Consider the following 24,810-nt stretch of genomic DNA (forward strand, 5'->3'; position numbering starts at 1 on the left):
GCGCAAATAAGCAAAATACGCTAATATAGGCGTCGACTGCGATGCGAGCACAGCCGAGCCGGTCGTCTGCCCTCGGTAGCCGTGAACTGCAGCTAAGCTCGACAAGTATCGCTGCTCTCGTTCGTGTTTAACGTTTGACAGTGGATATCGTTTTTTATCAAGCGGAAATTGTTCTGCTTGGAACAGAAGCCGCAGCGCGTGGTTGCGTCACCCGTGGTGGAGGCGAGAATCTTTGCGGTCGTCGATTGGCCCGTTGGTCCTGCGGCATGCGCGGTGCGCCGGCCGAACTGCCGTCTACTTTTGGACACCTCTCGCGTGACAGATGTTCTACGGCACTGGAGGCCGGTTCATCGTTAAGGCACCTTTGCCGCTATAGCGTGGACCTGGCTTTAAGGCATTTTTGGGAAGCGGCTTTCTCGCCGTTTCCCACCGACCGCTCGATGGCTTTTGCAAATCAACCGCCCGACGCAACTGCGCCTCCCGGACCCTCGTGGGTGACGGACACGCGCCGCCAGGACCTTCACAACATGGATTTTCAAGACTCCGCTGCTCACAACCTCACGACACCAAAAGGACCCAGCGACCAGAACGCCGGGATAGAGAACCAAAGTCAAACAGATGGGGATTGGCAGACGGTCCTCACGGTTCGGCAGAAAAAAAAACGATGCGAAAGAGAAGAAGACCAGAGCACTGGAATATTCGGGGACCTTGAAGAATGAGCAAGTTTCCGCTGGTCAAGCAACCGGAAAATCTAAACACAAACCAGCATTCAGGTGGTTACACCCCCCCCCCCCTGCCAAAGGATGATTTCAAGATAGTGGTGCGACCGCATCAAGGGCTCCCGGTCAAGAACCTGAGTAGTCCACTACTGGCGGATGCCGTGATTGCTGCATGCAACGGGCAAATATCAGGTGAGCAATTTCAGCTCAGAATCAAGCCGGGCTCCAACACCTTTATCGTGTCCACGCCACACCAGACGGTGGCGGAGTGCGTTAGACGTATTGCAATGCCAAACATCAACGACCGGCCTCACTTGGTCAACGCCTACGTAGCGACAAGTGACGGGACAACCAAGGGTGTCATTCACGGCTTGGACCCGCACACGACGCCTGAAACGCTAAAAGCGAATCTACGCAAACGCACGCAAGGGGTTGAAATTCTCCAAGCGCGCATGTTCCGTAACACTAAAACGGCCGTTATCACCTTTTTTGGAGGAATTACGCCGCGGTACGTGCACTACAACGGCGGAGAGCTTGCTTGCTGTCCCTACAAAATTACCACTCAGGTGTGCAATGTGTGTCACCAAATTGGTCACCGATCGGACGTCTGTCCCCAGCCGGACACTCCAGTATGTCGTACATGTGGACAACGGGACCCTGTAGCCGGACATGAGTGCGCTCCCAAGTGTGCAGCCTGTGGGGAGGTTCACATGACAGGAGACCGAAGTTGTAAGAAACGTCTCAAACCCCAAAGCAACGCCGAGGACTGGCGTTCAACGGACTAACCGGAAGAATAGCTCGACGAAGCCACCTCAACGCCTACGTTGGTTCAGTTCCGATGATGGAAAATCCGCATCGGATCCCTCGCCGGAGGTATCAGAGACTCGCCGTCGATCCAGGTCACGTTCGCGGACCCGAAGGAACTCCAATCCCAAAAACCCACCTCATTCCCGATCACCAAAATCGCCTAACTCGGGGGCTTTCGGCACTGTGACCAAGCAAGCGCCACAAGATAACACGGTAAGCTGGGCACGAGTCGTTTCTCCTACTGCTCCTGTAACAGAAAATCCCGAATATCGGAAGATCATTAACGAGAACAAGCTTCTCCGCGAGAGCTTGGCAGAAATTACGCGAGAGTTGGCCTCCCTCAATCTAGTCGCTGTACCAAAACGAACAAAACAGCACATACTAAAGCAGCAGGCACGCCTCTCGAGGTTATAACGACGCCGAATTCTATGGAGGTCACACTCCAACAAGTTGTGCATCAATTACAAACTATGCAAAATTTTCAGCAGTAGATGTACGCAGAATGTCAAAGCCTAAAAACTTACGTCGATGAATCCGTGGCCAGTGCAAAGAGCGCGGCTCGTAAGCGAGCTAGCATTAGCCCAAGTGCTCAATCTAACCGCCGTCAGCGACCTATACCGACCTAGGACAGCGAAAGCGCTATTCATGGCGAGTAGAACGCGAGCACATCACGAATATCTCAAAATTTAGCAATGGAACTACCGCACCTTCCACAAACGGGCGGCAGCTCTACAACAACACATTGACACGGTGCCAGTCAAACCTGATGTTATTTGTTTGCAAGATATCGGTAACAAGCCGGTCAGATTGACTGGCTACTACACGATATCCCACCCAGACTACCCTAAGGTCGCGACGATGGTGTTCAAGGACATAGCAATCAGTATAGACTACCGTCAGTGCAGCGTCAGTGCAGACACCTTTCCAGATCTCACATTCACAAATAATGTCGACGAGGTATTCTGGACCAATCTAGGAGAGAATCTAGGCATTGACCATTTCATTATCAGCGTGTCGGTAGGCTCCCCTAAAATTCGGCGACCCTGTGGCCAGGTGGTAATAACGAACTGGGTAAATTATCGCAAAATCCCCATGCCGGAGATATCACTTGAGAACGCTGAAGAGTGGGCAACACACATACGAGATGCTCATAAAGCAACATCTAAGCGGCTAGCGCTCACAGCGGAAACGCCGGTAGTTGACAACCATCTGCTACATATGTGGGAAGCCAGAAGCGGGCTAACTAAACGATGGAAATAACAGCGACTTAATCGCAAACTGCGCCACAGAATTGCTGAAATATCCGAGCGGGCAAAAACTTACGCACAGCAGTTAGAGATAGCGAGTTGGGCGAGCTTTTGTGACTCACTTCGCGAAACTTTACACACCTCCAAGGCATGGGCCATACTTCGTAGCATAATGGAACCAGGAAAAACAAAAACGGCCAGTAACCGCACCCTTCAACAACTTGCCGGAGAATTTTGAGGAACAGATCAGGCCCTCCTCACTAAGCTTAAAGAGAAGTACGTAGGAGCAGTTCTCATTCCCCCATGCCCCTTGCCATACCAAGAGCAAGAAAACGCGGTGCTAGACGCTCCGATAACTAAGGCAGAACTCTTCGCGGCAGCGCAAGCTGCGAAGAAGAATACTGCTCCAGGACCAGATCAGCTCACAAATGCTATGATCCGGAACCTGATCGACGAACACCTAGAACAGCTTACCCGGTATTTTAATGAACATATATCGGAAAGGGGCGTAGTTCCACAACAGTGGAAGGAGGCCAAAATCGTGCTTATTCCGAAAGCAGGAAAACCTCATGATCTACAAAATCTCAGGCCGATATCACTAACCTCCTGTCTTGGCAAATTATTTGAGAAGTGATCCACACACGTCTCACGTCTTACATTGAAGACCGCAACCTATTTCCCACAAACATATTCGGCTTTCGCCAACATTTGTCGACACAGGATGTTTTCCTGCTACTTCGCGAAGAAGTTCTTTGCAACACCACGGTTGGTGCGGAACATCTCGTCCTGGCTCTTGATTTGAAAAGCGCATTCGACAATATTTCACATGAACTTATCTTATCTGAGCTGAATGACATCGGTTGTGGACAAAGAATCTATGACTACGCCCGCTCTTTCCTGACCTGTCGCATGCGACAATAGGCATTGGCACTACGTGCTCAGACCCTTTTCCCATGCCCAATAGAGGTACACCGCAAGGGGCGATACTCTCCCCCCTACTTTTCAATATCGGCATGAGACGCTTAGCCAAAACACTCGACGTCATACCTGGGCTAGGGTACGCGTTATATGCAGACGATATTACCCTATGGGCAACCAGCGGCTCGTTAGGACAAAAAGAAGAAATCCTGCAAGAAGCAGCGACCGTTGTTGAAACCTTCGCTCGCAGCAGCGGAATGAGCTGCGCTCCCGATAAATCAGAATTTATCAAGATACGAGGTCGAGGCCGTCAAACTCGCGAGCCGGTCAACCTCTTTCTATAGGAGACAGCCAGATAAGGGAGGTCCAGATAATGCGAATCCTCGGACTGCGGCTGCAAAGCAACAACCGAGTAGACCACACCATTAAAACCCTTAGGACTACGATGAAACAGATCTCCCGTATGATTCGTAGAGTAACTTATCACCGAAAAGGTTTCAGGGAAAGAGAGACGATCCGGCTCGTGCAGGCTTTTGTGCTAAATCGTCTCAAGTATAGCTTCCCTTTCGAGGACCACACGAGAACAGAACTAAAGGCCCTAGATGCGTTGATCAGAACGTCATACAAAGCGGCTCTCGGCCTACCACAGGGAACCTCTACTGAACGCCTGCTGGCCCTCGGGATTCAATATAACTACGAGGAGCTACGGGCAGCGACGCTCATGTCTCAACGGGAGAGGCTTAACTTAACCTCCTCTGGCAGAAAATTACTTTGCCGCGTGGGTTACCCTACTCGTCCACAGTATGCGGGAGAAGAACCCGAATCTCTGCCCAAAGTCCTTCGTGAAAGGATCATAGTAGCCCCAATTCCTAAGAACATGAGACCGAAATACCACCCGGGATGTAGAAGTGCTCGAGCTCGAAAATTAATGCAGCAATTCGGTGGAAACCCGGATACAGACTACACAGATGTCGCTCGATGTGGTGCTTACAAATACGCCCTCGCACTTGTAGGAGCGGCCGGAAATCAAGGGCTTGTGACTTGCGCCACGGCTAGAGTTGCATCTGCGAATACCGCAGAAGCTTCAGCCATCGCGCTAGCTATTAAAACTAAGGACGCTCTAGGAGAATCGTCGATAACTCTCACATATTCCCAAGTCCCATGTAGACTCTTCCTCACCGGGAGGCTACCACACAGCACCACTCACCTATTAGGATCCAACCTAACGCAGAAACACATGATCATCTGGTGCCCGGGTCACGCAGGACTCGAGGGCAATGAGAGAGCGGACGGCGCAGCTCGTGCTTTTATCAACCGAGCGGCCGAACACTCTGACGAAAACCTCTTTTTACCACGAGACATCCTAGAGCACCAACGGCGCGAGCTAAGAAAGTACAGTCCACCACACCCTGACCTATCCAAGCAGGACTCTCATGACTGGCGCCGAATACAGACGCACACATTTATAAACCTTTATTTGAAAACTGCCATTCACCCTACGCTGTACAGCGTTCGCTGTCCTTGGTGCGGAGGCCGGCCAACTCTCACCCACATTACGTGGGACTGCAAGAACAGGCCACCCAAAATTAATACACCAAAAATAGCCGGCGAACTTTCCGGAAGGGAGCAGGGGGAGACTTGGCTCGCCAGCGAGGATCGGGAGATTCAACTAGCGCTCCTCGACCAAGCACGGCGGACCGTTCAAGCCAGTGGGGCCCTGGACTAGGGGCTCCAACCACTCGCTCTCTGCATTTTTCTTAATAAACGTTTTGATATATATGCGCTTTAAGGCACGTCCTCACTGGCGGAAATAAGCGCGCCGCTTTGCGCGCGCTTAAATACGCGCCGCGAAAGGCAGTTCTGCGGTGAGAATTCTGCGCCTGCCCGGCGCTTTCCGCGAACGCGCAGTGGTGTGGCCTTCGGAACGCGGTACTCGTTTTTAAGCGCGCCGCCTTGCGCGCGCTTATTTCCGCAAGGGAGGACGTACCTTAACAGTTCTACGGGAACATATTGCGAGGATCAGCAATGCAGATCGCCTTACATTTTGAGTGTTTTGATCGCACTTTACGAGGGCTCACACATTCACTGCTACATGCTGACACAGACGTTCCGCAATGAAATTTGAAGCAAAAAAAAAAAAAAAACCAAAGACTATAAAAAAGAGTGATTTCCTACGGTATTCTTTCTGCTGTCTGCTGTCTTACACGGTCCCTTGTGCTGGCATGCTGCTTCAAGCAAGCTAATAGTCGTTGCAGAAAAGAACAAACCGATTACTCATAAAACTCGTTGCTGGACTAGTTGCACATATATTTTTTGGCCAGCGCACTGGCGCACTAGGGCGACAGAGCCAGCGCCTGTATATGTTGATTCTTTCGCACTTGGTATTTTGATGCTCCTCAAATCTTCTCAACTGTGGACGATTATGACTACAATTACTCCACTGAGAAATGGAGTTCAGTAAAGTAACCGAATGCGGCCAGACGACAGTGACTGAGCAAATACTAAACTATATCCAATTCGAACTGCGTTAGTTTTCCCCCTGACATTTGTTGCACAAATACCGTAAATACAACGAACTGTCCATGTTCTTTCAGTGTGTCCCCTGCAGTCATTTACACGTTACACGTTCTTTCTTTTCATAATTTGTTAAATTTTTCTTAGTCACCTTCTTTCCTTTTCTCACAAAGGCATCGACCGCCGCTATGAGAACTCGCTCGATGGGCGCTCTGCTAGGAAGGGCGGTGTTGTAACACACGAACACCTTGCGCACGAAGTTGTGGTCTCTCAACGACGCAATGTTCGCGTTTGTGTTGTCTCTGTACTGCAGAGTTTCATTGTTCTTCGTACAGGTATGAGGCGCTCCACTAGGGATATTTAAAACTGAATAAGTAAGCAGCGATTGATATCGAGCCACACCGGCACCAAGTAAATTCGTGAGCCAACATCTTTAGATGACGAATCAACTACTCAGTGCCAGAATTTCCTTGTGTGAACATTCGAATTCGCGAGGTTGCTGCGTTGTACGACCATGTTTTCTTTAGTGTGGTTCCCGGCAAATTCAAGTCATCCAAGCTGCATCGCCTGTTGCAGTTGGTAATATAGCTGGTCAGTAAGGTAACTTGTTAAATGTAGTCAGTCACAGAAAAGAGTAACTCAATTACAGCGAGCGTTACCAAGTAAAGAATAACGGATCATTTAAAAATCTACAAGAAATGTAGTTGTTTACACGTAAATAATTACGCGTAATTTGTGACGTAAACGTCTCACTTGAAGTGAATTGATGTAGGAGACGCTCTTTGCCAGCTTATTCTACGGCTGCTGCACGAAATATGGCCAGCAGTTGACCATAAGAAGCGATTTGGATAACGTGAAACGGAACAACATGGCTGCCTGCACAATTAGCGAACAGCGTGAGAAGGTGTACAAAAGGGAACGCGGGACCTACTTTCCTTTTACTGTATCCATCCAGCCATTTCTACTATTTAGAATGCAGCTTCATTATCCAGTTTCGATGTATTTTTAAAACTCACTGCCTCTGACCGGGTAATTTGCTCTTTACTTTTTCTCTATGGGTACTTTCACATGATAACAAACTAGGATGAATAGTTCCGGCGCTACTTGAAAAAAAAATTATGGGGTCTTAGGCGGCAAAACCACGATCTCGTTGTGAGGCACGCCGTAGTGGGGGACTCCGGAAATTTGGACCAGCTGGGATTCTCTTTTTCTTTTGGATGGAGTTTCACGTGCCAAAACCACTTTCTGATTACGAGGCACGGAGCTGGGGTTCTTTGACGTGCATCTAAATCAAAGTACATAGGTGTTATTGCCCCCATCGAAATGCGGCCGCCGTGGCCGGGATTCGATCCCGCGACCTCGTGCAGACGAATTGTCATCGGCAAATGTTCCCCCATAATGCCGAGTTCAGAGAGTGAGATACCCGTGTATCGGTTCTAAGACAGTGCGCGGCTACTCGGAGTCTAATGACGTCTCTCTTCTTGATTTTATTCTCTGCGGTACCATACAGTTCCACAGCTGGTTTCACATCCATGATCCCTTTCCACATTTTTGTTCACCCACTTCGCTTTAACTGCATTTTCTCTGTCGCAGTCCGTTAACAGAAACTTACTAGTTAGTTTCGTGGCACATAGGCATATTTTCTTCACTGTCAGTCAAATAATTTCAAAAGCTGCCGACGTTATTAAAAGATATACTTCAAAAAAAGAAAGTTAGAACGAGTACAATTATTACGAACTGCATGACGACTCACTCTCACTTTCAGGGTAAAAAACTAGCAGCCACAATTCGTAAAACTTGGCACTTAACCTTTTCCTTAATTTTTTTAGAAAGCTAGTCCGTAGGCATAATAAATGATTGTTCTTACAGGTACACAAGGAGATTCGTTCGTGCAATTGAACTTGTTTTAAAACAGGAAACATCATCCAGAAAACACCGCTAATTTCGCAGTCATTTCCCAATTTCCTGCTACAGGACAACCATCGCTTGCGGCACAGACCCGTTAACGTGTTCTTTTTTTTGAAATTGTGGCCGTTCTGTAAGATGTGAGGCTGGAATACGAACGTTCATGCCTATGGTATAGGACATGATATGCTAGACTACATTACGACTCTGAGCGTTACAAGGGAGCTCGACAGGCGAATGCTGTATTACGTGCACAACGAGTTCTTGCTCAAAGCATTTTGTGCACAACATTTTCTCGGTCGGAGAAAGTAGAGAACATAAATGTATAGAAGCCTCGCAACGTTACAACTCCGTTTGTATTCCGTGAATGCGAAGTATCACTGAATTGTCGCGTGACGAATCACTATTTACGGCAGACAGGCTGATGTCTAGAGATCATGTCCCGCATGTCTCGTAAGAGCTATCCTTATTGAAGGACTTCGCCTCCTTGATAAACAACAGATTTTTTCCTACATTAAACCATTTATTGTTTTTTAATATATCGGGACTTTCTTCTTTCTGAGCTATACAACACACTTCATTCATTAGGCTTTGTAGCAGTTGATTTGTTATTTCAACGAGAAAATTGTAAACTCGCACTCTAAGCTTGAGCGCGTGGAATAAATACAATGGATTCAAGTCACAACTTAAGACTGAACAAGACCATACCACAACATCTAGTGTACACGCAGAAAACCTGCAGCAAATTTACAGCAAATTTACTGCATTTTGGTAATGCAGACAAAAATATATATAACGTAGAACAATATCCCTATCGCAACTGGCATTAGAAAGTAAGTAGGGGCGTCTCTTAGATGGCACCCTGGTAACGCTTCAGACACAGCGCTCAGAATAAAAATTACCGTCGTTCCACAAAGTGTACACGTATTTCGCGTGAGCATAATTTCTGGCATTTCTGCCGTCATTGTTTCTCTAATTATTGTCCGTTTAAATCGCTGTTCAGGTGCAAGATCACGAGAAGTACTCGCACCATCCATAATACTTCACAGCAATGATGCACCGACTGTTCTTTCCAAGTGCCGATATAAAGCTGGTTACGCGCCCCTCTCAGTGCCGAGTTATGTCTGGCTTATTATTAGTTATTTATAGCTGATAACTGTTTCTACTGACACAGCCATTGCAAATATAAGGAATCTCATGAAAGTGAGCGACATAAAGGACCGACGTCATGATTGCCAAAGCCACAGGGTTCAGAATATAAGCGGCGTACAGGCTGAAAGTTAGAATGATGCCAAATTTTGTTTCGACTTTATTGAGACATGCATGAAGCACTGTGCAATATGCCGACAATACTTGGCAAAAAAGACAGGAAAAGCATGCCTCCAGAAGTCTTATACCCTAGTTATTTATTTATTTATTTATCTTTATTTATTCAGAATGCCCCTAAAGGCCCTCAGGAGGCCTCGCAGGAGGGTATTACATAGGGGGGGGGGGGGGAGGGGGTGCTGTTATACATCATCATAACCCTCTTCACGACCTAAATTGGAGGTGGAACTCCATTATAGGACATGCAACGTGGGATCACGTTAGGGCTTCAAGTTAGCTCTACGTTTTCTTGCGCACACTGTTCTAAATATTTAAGTACTGATGGTGACTAGTTTCCTTATACCTGTCTTAAATTCTCACTTTTGCCACGAGTGTAATAATCTAGGCCTTCTTTCAATGGAGACCATCTAATACGCTATTTTGTGCATGTTTTTCAATCGCTTTATAACAGGATCATACGTGTTCTTCAGTAACTTCGAGCAGAGAGCGGGAAGAGCGGCACAGCTTATCAGCAAGATTCTTCCCTGGAGCAACAGGATAACGCAGTGTGTAGAGTTTTGGTACATCATCTCTGGAGAAAAGGGGACGGAACTCAAGGTACATAAGCGTGTAGACTTTCCTAGTGGGTAGCAATGTTCAGCATTTTAAAAACAACCAAGCGCCTATTTTCCACTGTCAAGTACCATGTAAAGTCTGAATAAGATAAGCGTAATATTTTGTTTATGCTGTGCTTATCAGACTTGCTTTTGATTGATCGTCAAACAAAGTAGACAGTAGAATAGCTGAAATAGTTATGTTTCATGCTATGTGGAGAATAAATTGTTTTATTCTACGTCATTTCAATGTGGTCAAAATGAGCCGCTGCTTCACAATATAGGTAAATGTGGAATCGCTATGCTAACTTGCCGTTTTGAGCAACACTCGCGGTGTGTCACCGGGATAATGGCTTTGATGACAATATCAGTACCTGCAGGATATGTAGCTGCTATGATAGCACCGACTAAATATCGAGTGGCACGTTGAAAACGTCATGAGTAGTTCAGTTGTTTCATCAAACATTCAGAAAAACGAGAACAATGTAAAAGCGGGAGCCAACGTTTTGACAAGTGGACTTGACTTTTTCGAGGTGTTTCGACAAGTCCACTTGTCGAAACGTTTGATGCCTCTTTTACGTAGTTCTCGTTTTGCTCACCATTTTAAATTTCCATCTCCAGCTTTCCATCTGTTTTCCTTGGTCAAACTTTGTTGTATATGTAATTTTCGTGTAGAACACTGTCAACGCTACAGAGGAAGCTCTAGCCTGCTATACGGATAATAACCATAAAAGTTTACCAGAGTCCCTATTGAAACATGCCCTCCGATAGTGGCATGTAATAATGAAGATCAGATATAGAAGGATTAGTTTACTTTCGACTAAAGAAGAGTTAAATTCTTAAGAAGAAGCTTCAGCTCGGGGGCTCAATATGAATACATGGGCAAGCAGAAATAGTTTTTCTCGGAAACCACTGCACCAAATTTAATGAGGTTTGTTGCATTATACTTGAATACTTAACTGTTGTAGGGGATATTTCATTGATGCGCCGATAGTTCAAATTTGGAAATTTTTAGGAACTGCGACTGTCAAACTTAGCAACTTGGTAACTCAGCAATGAAAAATGACCCAACTCTAAATTACATCTGTCTGTTGACCGCCATGTGTATTTGTGCTGAAGTTTTCAACGCGGCTGTCTGCGTGTAGTTTGCATTGCGTCGTTTAATATATGTGTACTAGGCAACTAGCATTCTTGCCCCCCTATTACTGCATCTAAAGAGGAGAAAATAATGTGTTATGCATGGCTCATATATACACGACTAATATGTAAGTAGGACTTTTGCAATGCCCTTGTAAACATTCTAACAAGTTCACGTAAGATAGAAATCATTAAATCAAAGTTATGCGCTTTGGTTGTTCTAACTAATGCAGTTTGCAGAACTGCAATATCTGTTCCTGCAGCAGAGTTACAGATTTGTAAACTTAGACCTTCTATATTTTTCAACCTTTCCATCTCCCCTTCTTTTAAAGTGTTCAAGCCTTAAATCAACATGCTGCTTCTAACATTCACTAGAATTAAACTTTTTATGTCCAATGCAACGACTTTCATTGAAACCAGCCCAGAGGTCATCTCAGAAAGAAATTTCAGCATTTTACATGCGTTTCAATAAGCGATATGGAGTTAGGCCCGAACTAAAGCTTCCTCTTAACTCGAATATTTGGAAGTGTTTGCTTCGTCAGAGTCACCATAATATAAGCATATCATCAAAGCGAGCAAAAAGGAAAACCGTACATAAACTGACAGAGCAAACAGACACAGGCTTTCGCGGACACCCGCATTCAGTGCTGTTGCTACAAGTTGAGTATATGACTGAAGTTTTTTCACCCGTATCTGCCCTCGTGGTTTCAGGTCCTGACTCGTAGCCCGTCTGAAACGACGCGCAATCATCTTCCTCTGTGGACGCAGAAAAGCGGCACTACATCAGAATGGCAGCAGGGTCGCATCGCTGTGCCCCACGGAAATCAGGTGAGGAAAGAAGCTTCCAACAGCCCTCACCAATCGAAAGTTGTGCTTTTCTTATGGCGTACATTCGCCTGGTTGGTCTCGAGCGCTCCAGGTTGCCCTGGTGGTTTTTTCTACGCTGGGCAGGTGGAGATCGAGCGCTCGGAGCATATTCGACTGGTTCTTTCAGAGCACCGCGCTCCAGGTCGTAGTACTCCAAGGCGATCTCATCTTCGACATGGCAGCGCGACCGAGATCTGGCACATTTCCAATCACGTGGCTTGTGCAGCTTCACTTGACGCCGTGGTGTCTGTCGAGGCGCCATGCTATGTGGCGCCTCGACCACCATATACGCGGGGTTTTGGCGCCTTCGCTCTTTGTTTGTTTTCAACAGAAAAGATTCCTTGTTCCCTATTCTGGCTTCCGATTGCTGTGGCAAGTGGCTGAACGTTCTGCTCGGTCCCGCCTTCTTTCGGACCGATCAAGAAAGGGCACTGAATGATTGAAATCCGTGTTAGAATATGGTAGAGACAAGTCGAATGTATCATTAGTTCTGCCTCGAGATTTACCCACAGTATCAGGAACAGACGCCAAAACCATATTCTCACAGTTCTCGATAATTTGTTTCATCCGTGGGGGCTTCTAGACTTTCCTAATAGGTAAAATTATTTTGTCATTATTGTGACACGTACGTTGCTACATTGTTATAGGCTTCGTTTAAATGAATAAGACAGTAGCTTATAGCGCCATGTTTTAGCGCGCTTTGCATTCATGTGCACGAAAATGATGCGCCGTACAAAGACGCATTGGTTTATTGCTCCAGCTGGAAGTATCAGCTTGAGTGGGCGAAGTCGGTATCCGGTGAATCGATGCAAATGGCCTGCAGGACGAATCAAGGGATGAAACGAAAACGCAGGACGGCCTGGCGTTTCCTTTCTTTTTCTCTTAAGCGCGTGCCACATTCGAAACAGATCTCAGCTAGTCTGGGACGCCGTTACAACAGTGTTTATGAGCTGCACATATGCGCCCGCAAATCACATCATGCTGAGGCTACACGGGAAAGGAGATGCGTTAGCAATAGCATTCCCGTAATGTAGGCTGCAATATTCTACTTTGAATTTGAAGTTACCGCACAAATTGGTAAGTGAGTGTGTTTTTTTACGAGAGTTCTGGTAATACTGATGCAGATTTCGGTTTCTTAGTGTTAAACGCAAAAGTTCACTTTCCTTGTTTCTTTCAGACCTTGTATATAACGAGGTGATAAAGCGAAGTGACACTGCTAGATTTCCTTTCTTTTCTGTTATAAAAATGTTTCACTATATTTTTCATTCCTTGTAAGGATTAGATAAACGGTAAAAAACAACGCTTTTGATGTGCATGTTCTTTAGAGAGCAATCGAACCTAAAACCATCGACTAATTTTTAAACTAAATTATAGCATGAGCTTTTACAGGCCAGAATAAAATTCTGATTATGAGGCATGTCATAGTGAGAGAATCTGGATTAATTTTGACTACCTGGGGTTCTTTCACGTGCACATAAATCGAGGTACACTGGTATTTTTGCATTTTTCTCAGAAGAATGTCTCGAAAAGCAAACGGTATACAGGTGGGTGAAGAAAAAACCAGGCAGGCGCTGGTGCCAGATGTCCACAGTTTGTATTTCAGCAGAGCCAGTTAGATCAGGTGGGATCCTGATTCCACCGATTCCACTCGTCGCGTACCGTTAGCATGCTGGACGTTTCGTCGTCGTCTTTTTGATCGGACCACTGTGGAACGCAGTAGTGCGCTACATATATACAATAGCAGGATATATACAATATCCTGCTTAGTATTGGGAAGGAACTTTTAACTAGTGGTGGGTCGCGCAATTACCCTGTTAACCGAATTCATTTGAGAGGCTAGGAGATGGAAACTAAAAGAAATTGAAAATACATATGACAAAACATTCATTAGCCGATTAAGTCGCACTGAAATCAAGAGGTCAAATGGATTTCAGATAAAAAAAAGGTATCAACCTGAATATAGCAATAAGCTAGAAACGACATTCACATGACCTGCTAGTTTCCACATAGGACAGGAAACAAGGTTCCCAAACAGGTTGCTCTGTAATCACTTCACGAACAAGCACACATTTATGGCAGCAAATGACGTCTATGGCTTCACGAGGATGCCGTTGCAATGTTTTCATTTAGCACAGCACATGCGAAATAAAAAAAAAGATCTTATTTGCATAGCTGATATCTGAAACAGCTATACATACATTTGAACGACAGACATCATTGCTATGTAAAGTATATCAGAAAGGTATCAAGAATTTCGAACATTTTTTTTTTACAGCGCATCAATACGTCTGTCTCTTGACCGCCATGTGTAATTGTGCAGACGTTTTAAACGCGGCTGTCTGCGTGTAGTTTGCATTGCGTCGTTCAATATGTGTGTACTAGGCAACCAGCATTCTTGCACCCTGAAATACCACAGGACGTTTTGCACAGTTCCCTCACTCTTTAATGATTACTTGTGTTTTGTACTATAACGTAGTATAAAGGCAAAATACTATCTTGCACTGATAAGAGGTGTCAGCAGTTTGATTGTTCCGTCGCTCAAGGCAGAAGACGAAAAGGAAAATGCTGCTAACAAGACTTCTGATATTATTACCAAGGTGGTGTTCCAGGCAACGGTCAGTCCTCCCCCGACACCAGCGTTCGTCGCCCTCGACGATATCGCCATTATGCACCACGATCGGTGCGAAACCCTTCCGAAAGGCAGTGAAGCCTTGTCTGCAAGTGAGTGTACTGCAATTGCTTATGAAAAGTCTCTCTGAATTAGCACTTGTTCGATGTTTTTATTTCTTCCTTTCTTTCTTGATGCTGAAAAGCTTAATTTTTTCTTATTCGGTGGTTCTTTACGAGCTACAAGGTAGCGCTCTTTCAAGAAGCTGCTTGCCTACATTAGTTTACCTTGCCCCTACCATACACGCTTGTTAACGAAGGTAACTGCAACGTAACGTCATGTTAACCACGCGTTCGAGGAGCAGACATATGGAAATCTCGTAGTAGTCTTGATATTTTTTGATAAGTGGATACGACTTCACTAATATCGCGCGTCATTTATGTACATGTAACATGACGTTGTAATAGAAATATATGTAAAGTGTATTTGCTACACCTCTCTTTTTTTCACTGTCTCAACGATATTTGCAGTACAAATAAAGTGTCCGTCGCTTTAGTTAATCCTTATTTCACTGCAGTGCATGGTAAACATAAATGGTGTTTTCGCTAGATGATAAAACAGAAGAAAAGGAAAGGCGCATGGCACATGACTAGCACAGAGAACGATTTTGTGAATGCTGCGTCTTTGACGTTTAATTGCAGCGGAGCTTCTCAGCTGCGATTTCAACGACTGGAACTTGTGCCGCTGGTCGTCTGCGGTTGCATCGAGGAAAGCTTGGATTTTCGGAGTCGACCCATTTTCTGCCGTGGGCCCTACCTCGGAACCGGATAGTGAGAAAGGTGCAGCGTCTCACTTAACTACAAGAATGCCCTATCAGTGCGGCTTTTTGGAACACACTAGTCATTTTTCATTCACGGCATAATTTTGATGGCCCCAGCCCCCATTTGTGAACATGATAAAAACCTACGAACTAATAAAACCAGAGAATGGTGTCATCATTCCTGGGGCCCTATAACGCAAAACTATTCCAATATGTATTCATTCCAATCTCCTGACGTCAAATTTGCGTAACCGCCGACGCAAACATCGGGCGGTGACCCACAGCGTTGACTGCACAGCGCAATCAAACGCTGTTCTAGTTTATAGGAAGTTACTTTTCTTTGGTTTCAAAATGAATAACATTGCCTACATCGAGCGGTTTTTCATTTGTAATTGGCAGCCAGCAGGCGAGGAGCACGCTCAAGTGGAGAGGGTTTCGATCGCTCCTAGCCAGCGCACGGAAAATTGATAACCGGATGAAGAGGGTGGTCCCGGCGTCCGCAATTGGACTGCTTTTCCTTACTTATCTTGCGGTGGCTGGTCGAAAATCGCGGTGGCGTGTAACGGAAGGCTAAGAATGCCGCTAAAACAGCTCCTCAGAAAGAAGAGTTGTCAGAACGATGTCGTATACGTGCCGAAAGGGCTCGATAACGTTTAGCGGTCATGCAAAAAGTTTTGTTATACGCAAATAAACCCATGCTCTCCGGCAGGTGCGAGTAGTCAGTGCCTGGGCGATCAGCGGCAGCCATCTTTCATTTCTTTCGGAACGGGGCAGCCTGCGGCTATTATGCGAAAAATTCAGTTTTGTTAGGCATATTAATAGACCTTTAACGCGTACACGTCCCTTTGACGCTGTCAGTTTTCGCTGTTTTGTGACGTCGCGTGGCAGGCAGGTGAAGTGGGCGCAACCGGAAAACTTCTGACCAATAGCACAGGACTAATGGCGAAAAGGTGTCGAAACGGAAATAACAATTTTATTTTGTTCGGCCCAATCATGCATAATCAGTGTGAGCACGTAATATCAGATGGGGATCTATTTCGGCTTTCGCGACCGCGCGTGACAGACAGGCGAAGAGGGGGTGGCCCAAAAAAGTATTTGACCAATCACGGAGGGCTGATTGCAGAATTGGAATAGAAAATTTGGAACAGCTTCACGTTATAGCGCCTCAGCATTGCTTTCGTCTGGTTTCGTCTCCGCTAGCACAATGACCGCTATTATGGCCACTTGATTTTGAGAAGTGACTTCGTTGAACGTTCGTGATGGCGTCACCTGCCAATGACAACCGGAAATGTTGATATCGGAGGCGACGTCAACGAAGAAAAAGCCCGAGCAGCCGAGTCACTAACTTTGAAATGATCCCCTTAACAGTGGCGCTGGAAGTTCAGTGTGTACACCTCGAGCATTCCTCAGCAATGCTCTAGGTAATCTATGCTCGTATCTTATGTGCTATTATGACGCTTAGAACTACTGGCAAGTGGAATTTATTATCCTTGATACTCTCCTAGAGTCACAGGCAGCTTGTTGCGAAGACTATGCTGTATCATACAAGGAGTAGGTGCCTTTAAGTGCGCCGTATGTTGTTATTTCAGAGCTATCTTTTATTCTGTGTAACGTTCCCTCCACTCAGACTATGATGCTGCAATCAGAAAAAGAAATATTAGCACTGAAAGCCTGTTTGAATTATATGGGCACAACATACGTTTGCGAGTCTGGCTAATCCAATAAAAGCATTTAAATGCTGTGCACACTGCAGGGGAAGGATCATTCGTTACGTAAATACAGAAAGAGATAATAAGAAGAGCGATTAGTACATAAGTAACCACAGATTAGACACGTTGTATAGCGTATAGGAACAAAGCTTACTAACACGATTATGATATATAATATTAAACGAACTGCATCTTAGCATGCCTGTTCATTCAGAACATATCCTTCGGGAGCCTATTCAAGATATGAGAAACACAGACTTGCTGTGCACGCTTACCAAACCTATATCACGGTCATGAAACAGAGACTATGTTAAGGGTATGTACTATAGTATGAATTTAGGGGCTTTATGCACAAGATTTGTGTGTTCCCGGTTACTTGAACACAATCATTCTTAATGAGAGCATATAGAAATTCGGAATTCGATAGAAATACATTCCTTCCAAGGAACCGAAAGGCGTTGTCCACGTCTGCGCCGTTCCACACAATATCTGGTGCTATAAACTCATGTACGACAGCTTCGTCGATAACAGGAAATAAGTTCTCTATAGCAGAAACCACTCGGAAAAGTCATATGGTTTCCCCAACGGAAAAAATGATCTCGACTGAGTGAAACAAGAATGTGGAGGAGAGACGGAGAGAGAGAGGGCAAAGTCAGGGAGGTCCACGAGAAGCAATTCTCCGGTTTGATTCCATGCACGTTATTTGAAGAAAAGGGTGTTAGCAAAAAGGGCGTAGGAAAGCGAAATAAAAACAAGAAGGCGCTTACTGAGTGCGGCTGATCGCAAAGAAGACGAATAATGCTTTAGCAGTTGTCTGACGGGATATAGTATATTATACCTATGTTGTAGGATTGTCCCTTTCGAGAGAGGTCGGTCGACTATGCTTAGGGCCCAGGGGTGGCGTTCACGTACGCCTACGCCTTCCGAATAGGAATGGACGACACAACAGCCTGTGACCACTGCTGTAAAGAGCAAACCATCAGCCATAATTTGTGGCAGTGTCCGCAGTATTGTGCAAAGAGATGGCTGCTTACCGCTGTTCGCTACAAGCATATGGATTATTTGTATTGCGCGGGTCATCTGCTACAATATACTGTCCCGCTTTTCACAGAGTAAGTATAGTATGTTTTATAAATGCCGAACCCCCGTCCTCGTGACAGGGCAATGACAGTGTCTGAAGCTTCGAGATAGGGTCGCTAACATGACGTAGCAGCAAAATGCCAACACAATACAACCATGATCAGGAGTTTTGAAGTACTATCGTCGAGAGTAGTGGTTTGGCAGTTTTGCGATTTGTTGGATTTTTCATCGAAGTGTGACCGTACTAAGTATATTGGCTGAGCTCTGTAGCTTCTCGCGCGTAAAAAAAACGTATTCCTCATTTTTTTATTGTAGTATTCATCACAATGCTGGAAACTGTACATTGTTAACGGGATCTTGTATTAATGACAGGCGTCGTTTAGCGTAGTTATATACCCTGTCGTAAACACGGAGCTCTCTTCTACGTCAGCGATCCGAGAATGATTTCCTTTAGTAATGACGCAGCAACGTTTAAAAATATTGGACGAAGACAAAACGCATATAGGCGCTGTTGTCCAGGATAATCAGGAATACATTTATAATAACCTACAGAAGCTAAAAAAATTAGCGCAGCCACTTTCTTTTAGTTTATAAATGGTAAAGCAGCACAATACACGTGGGTGAAAACATGACTTTTGACACAGCGTTTGTGTCCGTGTGTCAAGTCTTCATTTCCTCCATGGCTTTGTGTGTTGCTGAAGCCTCCAACCTGGTTATGTTTCCCCGGTGCTTCTAGAATAGATATCCTGATTATGTAATACACGGACGTGTACTAAAATACAATGCTCGAACCAGTAACTCGCTATTATGTTTTAGTTTGAGCCATTTGACACTAAATGAAATTTTTAACGCTTAACACCATATAGCACCATGCCGTATATTAACCGCGTAAAGGTTTCTTTAACGCATGGTGCAGCACTCAATAAATAAGTCCGTTTATTCGCCGAATACTTTTGTTCACAAGACTGTGCGGGGAGCTGGTGGTCCCCGGGAAATCAGAATTTAGAACGCTACGCAAAAATGTCTTTGCAAATAGGGGCGCCATCATTTTGAAACAAGGGCTTGCAGCCCTAAATATTGTGAACTGAAATTTTCAATGCATTACTTTATGCAACCGTGAATTTCAATGCCGAATTAAACTGAGGTCCGCAAAGCGCGTCTCTTAGTGAGGTCTTCCTTAGCCGGTAAGATATTTTCTATTCATTTAAGAGTGTCTTCCTGTCATTCTGATAATATGCAGAAGTCGCTCCATTCCCCTTCGAGAAATATAAACGCGCAGACAGGGATGGCTTTCCCGGCCAACAAAGCGTTATGAAAATCCTTGAGGCACGCAGTATGCGAATCTGAACTTTAGAGGTTGTTCTTGACGCTACCTGGAATGCAAACACAAAGTTTAACTGTTACGTGATTTAGTTTCGCGCCAAATGAAGGTTGCACTCGAACGCGTGCGGAAGTTGAATTTTTTCCTGGGATTCGGCGCACCCTGCATTATTAAAGCGATAAAATGGCCACGGGCCTCTTACAGCGGGCGCAGATGCAGGTGCCCATCTTTTTTCACTGTTGTCACTCCTTTCTGCAACACAGGCGACGCAGTCTCCGTGACAGGGGCAGCACTGGCAAGTCTTCAAGGGACAGTGACGCTTCAGTCGCCCAATGTGGGACCCCAGTCGGAACTGGCCTGCTTCTCGGTGTGGTACCACATGTTCGCCAGCCGGGGCGCGCGCCTCACGGTGACATTGGAAAAATCACCCTCGCTAGGAGGTGTGAAAAAACCCTTGTGGCTCCTTTCACAACGAGGCCGAACCACAAGCGACCGTTGGTACAACGTGCGGAGGACAGTGAGCCTGGACGGCGTCAATAACAAGGTATATACACTGCGCACTGCATAATTGCACTGTTCTTATCCAGAACAATGGCGACTGAGAAATTTTGCGCCACGCCATGCACATGTATGCCATCGTGAGCCAGTTATCCCAGGGAACGTCCACATTTGAATAGGATGATAAGTATTGACAGAAAGTCTACGCAGAAAGTAGGACTGTTTTGTCAGCAGACGTGTACAGATGTTAGTGAAAGGGAAAGCTACCTGCTACAACCTATCATGCAATGAAGTGCAAGGAAGGGTACTGCTCACTGCTTGAGAGAAATTCGCCATTCTCTTTCCGACTCCTCAAAAGGGCACCTATTACTTCTGCAGTATGACCGGGACCACTGACGCAAAGCGAACAGGCTACGCTGGTAGACGACAGCTCCTGGTGCTAGCAGTAATAATTATGTGAAATGGGTGCTCCTCTCTTGCGCGAGTCTTGACGCTGTTCCGAAAGCAAATGAGAAAAAAAAACAGCAGCGTGGCCAAAAACGTGTTGATTAGATACATATCCGAACCCGGTGGCCTACCACCGCTACTACCCGGACCGTTACACGGATAGATGTAGATTCTGTGAAGAAAGAGCGAACCTACAACATATGGTTTGGGCTTGTCCTCGTACACTCATACAGAATAAAATAATTAAGACCAGAGAGCAGTGGGAGACCGCATTGCTCAGCTGTGCACCGGAAGACCAACTTAAGGCAATCCAGCAGGCCGAAGATGCCGCCAGGGCCCAAGGGCTTGAGGCCGTCATTTAGGTAGAGGCCTAGGTCTCAAATCTGCTGTGCACAAATAAGGTTTATTCCTCCTCCTCCCCTCCTTGCCCCCCATAACAGGGACGCAATAGAGAAGAAACGATTTTACCTGTGTTAGTAAATTACCCGTGTACAATCCCGAAAACGCACTCTTAGCGCGAGAACACGCTTCATGAGCGAGAAACGACGGTAAAAGAAGAGGCTGCTTTGCGACGACACCTTGAAATTTCTCACACGAGCTCTTCGTGGCCCCATGAATTTTGATGACGTCTTCTCGGGTCGGTTTAAAATCTGATCGGCACGAATGAACTACATTGAATTCCGAAATTGCCAATCAATGAATACAGGAAATTTAAAGAATTTTCATTGAACTGCAAAGGTAGAAATGCGAAAAACAACTTTGGGACCAGGGACGTCACACTGATGATCAGGCCATGTGATTTCTGCGCTAAATTCACAAATTAAACCTTGTCCGTCATTTTAACTGTTAGTAATGAACCAAATAATGCGAAACGAATGCTTAAAAAGTTTCCAAAGCACCCTTATAAACTCAAACTGATTAATTGCTTCTGCTTAGTGTTACGTTATTGTTCGTGTGCTTATAACTGCATATGCAGTAAATTACTTACGCAAGTAATCAGAAATGCCATGAGCCATTATGCACAATCTTTATCAGTTTCTGGGGTCAAGGAAGTGTGGGACAAATTTTCGACATCCAGGAAAGGGTCACCACACGGAGGGTTTTAGGTTGGTAAAGTTAATGTATACTCTTACTACTGACGTTATAGTTAATTATTAGTGAGTTTTAGCTTGCTCGCAAATTTCTTATCGTATGCGGTAATGGGGTTACTATAGAAGTGTGCTGCAGCAAGAACGCTGCTAACGACATTTTGTGATGGTTCGAGTAGCCACAATGCCTTGGACAGGTCGTCGTGTTACATAACAAAAAAAAATATTGAAAGGTAACGCGTTCCCGATTACGACGTTGTCGAAAATATTAAACAGTAGCGAGGTACGTTGAATTTGGTTACTCTAATAATAGCTCTGGTTTTGTCTCGTTGACCTGGCGGACAAGCTAAATCTCCAAATTGGTACAAGCTTTTGAACGCGTTGCGCACGTGTTTTATGAACCGTGCAGATTGTTTCGACTGTCCCGAACAAATTACCATTGCACCAACTTCATTGGTGGACATTGCGGCTGGGGGGCGGGGGTAGGCATAATTTTGTGTTTCTTTTGCACACAAATCCAGGAGTGCAGATATTCGGGCTAGTTGGTTCGTTGCATCAATTGAAGTCATAGCGCTGGATTGACACGGACACGAAAGGCGACACGAGATGCGCTAGCTATAGATAGCTAGCGGACGTCCTGCCGCCTTTCTTGGCAAGGTCAATCCCGTGCTATGGTTTCAATTGTTGTGCACAAAACCTAAAGTGGGTGCTTTAACGGCCCTCTTTGTAAAAATTACTTATTGTAACAATCGAACTCACAGTACGAGCGTTACTACAACGTCTTTTTTTCTCTATATTAAGAAACCAAAATGTGACCCCAAGTTTAAGTTTGCAGAGATTGGGGCCATGCTGTGCGTGGTATGCGGTCAATGTTTTAAAGTTTGTGATGTCTTTAGGCGAATTACAGAATAATAGTAGAACCGTGCAAGGGAAACGGCTTCCCTGACGGGTGCAATTCAGAAGGGAGGCACAATTTTGCATTGTGTGTGTGTGTGTGTGTGAAAGCGAAGCTTGAAACAATAGTGAAGTTGTTTACGGTTTCCTATAGATATTTAATCTTTTTTTTTTGCTAGTGTCCGTATCTTGTTGTTTACGCTGTTTAAGTTGGCATAGGACTGTGGTTGCGTCAGTTCCGTTAGTCTGAAATTACCGTTACACATAATGGTAAGGATAACCCTTGGATAATCTAAAATTATTTTTTCAAAGATACACAATATTGTTTAGATAGAAAGCTGGAAAACGCTTAATAGGGCTGCTTAAGCGGCCAGAAAATACAAGACATGTAATCCAGAAAGAAAGAAAAAGAAATCATGCTCGTTCATTTTGGAGTGTTGCCATCATTGTGCTATCAATTAGACAAAGCACTTGCTTTTTTTTCTTGCTCACATGTTCACTGAGTCATGCAACAAGTTTACGTTGAACAACTACAAACAGGGTGATACTATTCGTGGGCACAATGTCCTAACTTAAAAATTTTTGGCTTTGTAGGGTGTGAAACTAATGAGTGTGACATCGTGGCAAATATTTCTACTACACAGATGCAAATCGCCGTTCAAAATGCGCCCTCTTTGCGTAAAGACGGCTTGGTGGCTCTAGGACCACTTAAGTTAACCATGGGGAAATGTGACGTTCTTACGGACGGGCTAGGTAAGTCTGATCATCTTTCGCTTCATTTCTGAATGCATCTTTATTGCTTATTTTTAGACGCCCTTTTTTTCTTAATTTTAGCCCCCTGAGATTATCACTTGTTCTGTATTGTTGACATGTGCAATGGCTGCAACGCTATGCGACTTTTTCTTCCGGAGACTGATTGCAGTGGTGGATGAGTATATGTTTCCGTTTGACTTACGCGGAAATATTTTCCGAGCTAAAGTTTGCAGCTCAAGTGTCTAGCGTGAAACGTAAGTAGGGAAACGTAATTGGATATAAAACTAATTACGGAAAATATTCCCTGTTACCCAGTTGCCTGAGTAGCGAATAAATTAAAATACATCGCTAATAGGTGCGCCTTAGATGCGAGTGACGGTGTCAAAAGGAAATAAAGACCTTGTATTAATAGATTAGTGAAGTTTGCTAATATTATGAGCCTAAATACCGTGTGCTTATTTTTTTCTCCTGGCGTTTATTTCTTGGTATTTCTAAGTAATCACTGCTTATAATAGATTTTGTTACTTTCGCAGGTTACTGCGACTTTGAGTTCGACACGTGCGGGTGGACCGCTGACCCCGCATGGCAGAGAACGTTGTCCAAAGAATCAGTTTATGGCACAGGTGCATTCTCGGGACCATCAGGTTCTGGTGGGTGAGCCTTGCTAATATTTTGTTCATCTATTTTTTTTCTGTCTTTGACACATAGGGAAACAAATTGTCGGGTTCAGCGTCCCTAAACTTCAGAGTGCCTAATGAGGAACGTCGCGTACCGGGAGGGCTTCGCAGTAATATTAACCACCCGAGGCTGTTTCACGCGCACAGAAAGCGAGAAAGGGGAGAGTTCTTGCGTTCCGACCCCATGAGAATTAATGTGGCCACCACTGCTCGCAATACAACCCAGCACCTCGGGTTCGGCAGCAGAATGTCATAGCCGCTGGGCCTCGTAGTGGGTCTGCATGTTAGGCGAAAGCGGTATGAGCGTCTTCCTCATTTATAAACGCAAAATATCAGAGGAGTCGCCACAGATGGTGGCGGCAATACCAAAGTTCATTGGTAGGAAAAGTAACAATGCGAAAACAAAAGTAAACAAATAAAAGTAAATAAAAGAAAGAAAAAAGTAATCAAAATACGAAAAAGTTATAAATGTATGCCATATTGGAACAAACACCAACAGAGCAAGTCATAGACACCTGCTCATCAGTTACCATTGCCAAGGAATATCGCGCCTGACCGCAGATGGGTGGCATCAGTGAGCTAAACTGTCGAGCTCTGCCGGGGTGCAAAATAATATTTCTGGTATACATCTTACACCGTGGTCTCATTGTAAGCACGGTTACAGGGTAACAACACACACACACACACGCACACACACACACACACACACACACACACACACACACACACACACACACACACACACACACACACACACACACACACACACACACACACACACACACACACACACACACATTCTGTGTTTCATTTTGTCTTCACCCGTGTAGATTCCTGCGCTCTTCTGCTGTACGATAAGCAACCAGCAAGCCAAACTTGAAA

General features: G+C 45.1%; 1 protein-coding gene across 5 annotated transcripts in view; it reads left to right on the forward strand.

Moving 5' to 3' along the window:
* LOC142579872 (MAM and LDL-receptor class A domain-containing protein 1-like) overlaps positions 1–24,810 on the forward strand; it is a 245,253-nt gene that overhangs the window by 53,053 nt on the left and 167,390 nt on the right. For all 5 annotated transcript variants that reach the window (XM_075690505.1, XM_075690509.1, XM_075690507.1 and 2 more), the window contains exons 10-16: positions 9,888–10,033; positions 11,878–11,994; positions 14,631–14,754; positions 15,343–15,480; positions 19,835–20,115; positions 23,143–23,251; positions 23,785–23,901. In XM_075690505.1, the coding sequence (XP_075546620.1) occupies positions 9,888–10,033; positions 11,878–11,994; positions 14,631–14,754; positions 15,343–15,480; positions 19,835–20,115; positions 23,143–23,251; positions 23,785–23,901 (1,032 nt within the window). The remainder of the gene's footprint in view (positions 1–9,887; positions 10,034–11,877; positions 11,995–14,630; positions 14,755–15,342; positions 15,481–19,834; positions 20,116–23,142; positions 23,252–23,784; positions 23,902–24,810) is intronic.

The sequence above is a fragment of the Dermacentor variabilis genome, chromosome 4, assembly GCF_050947875.1.
Source record: "Dermacentor variabilis isolate Ectoservices chromosome 4, ASM5094787v1, whole genome shotgun sequence".
Lineage (NCBI taxonomy): Eukaryota > Metazoa > Arthropoda > Arachnida > Ixodida > Ixodidae > Dermacentor > Dermacentor variabilis.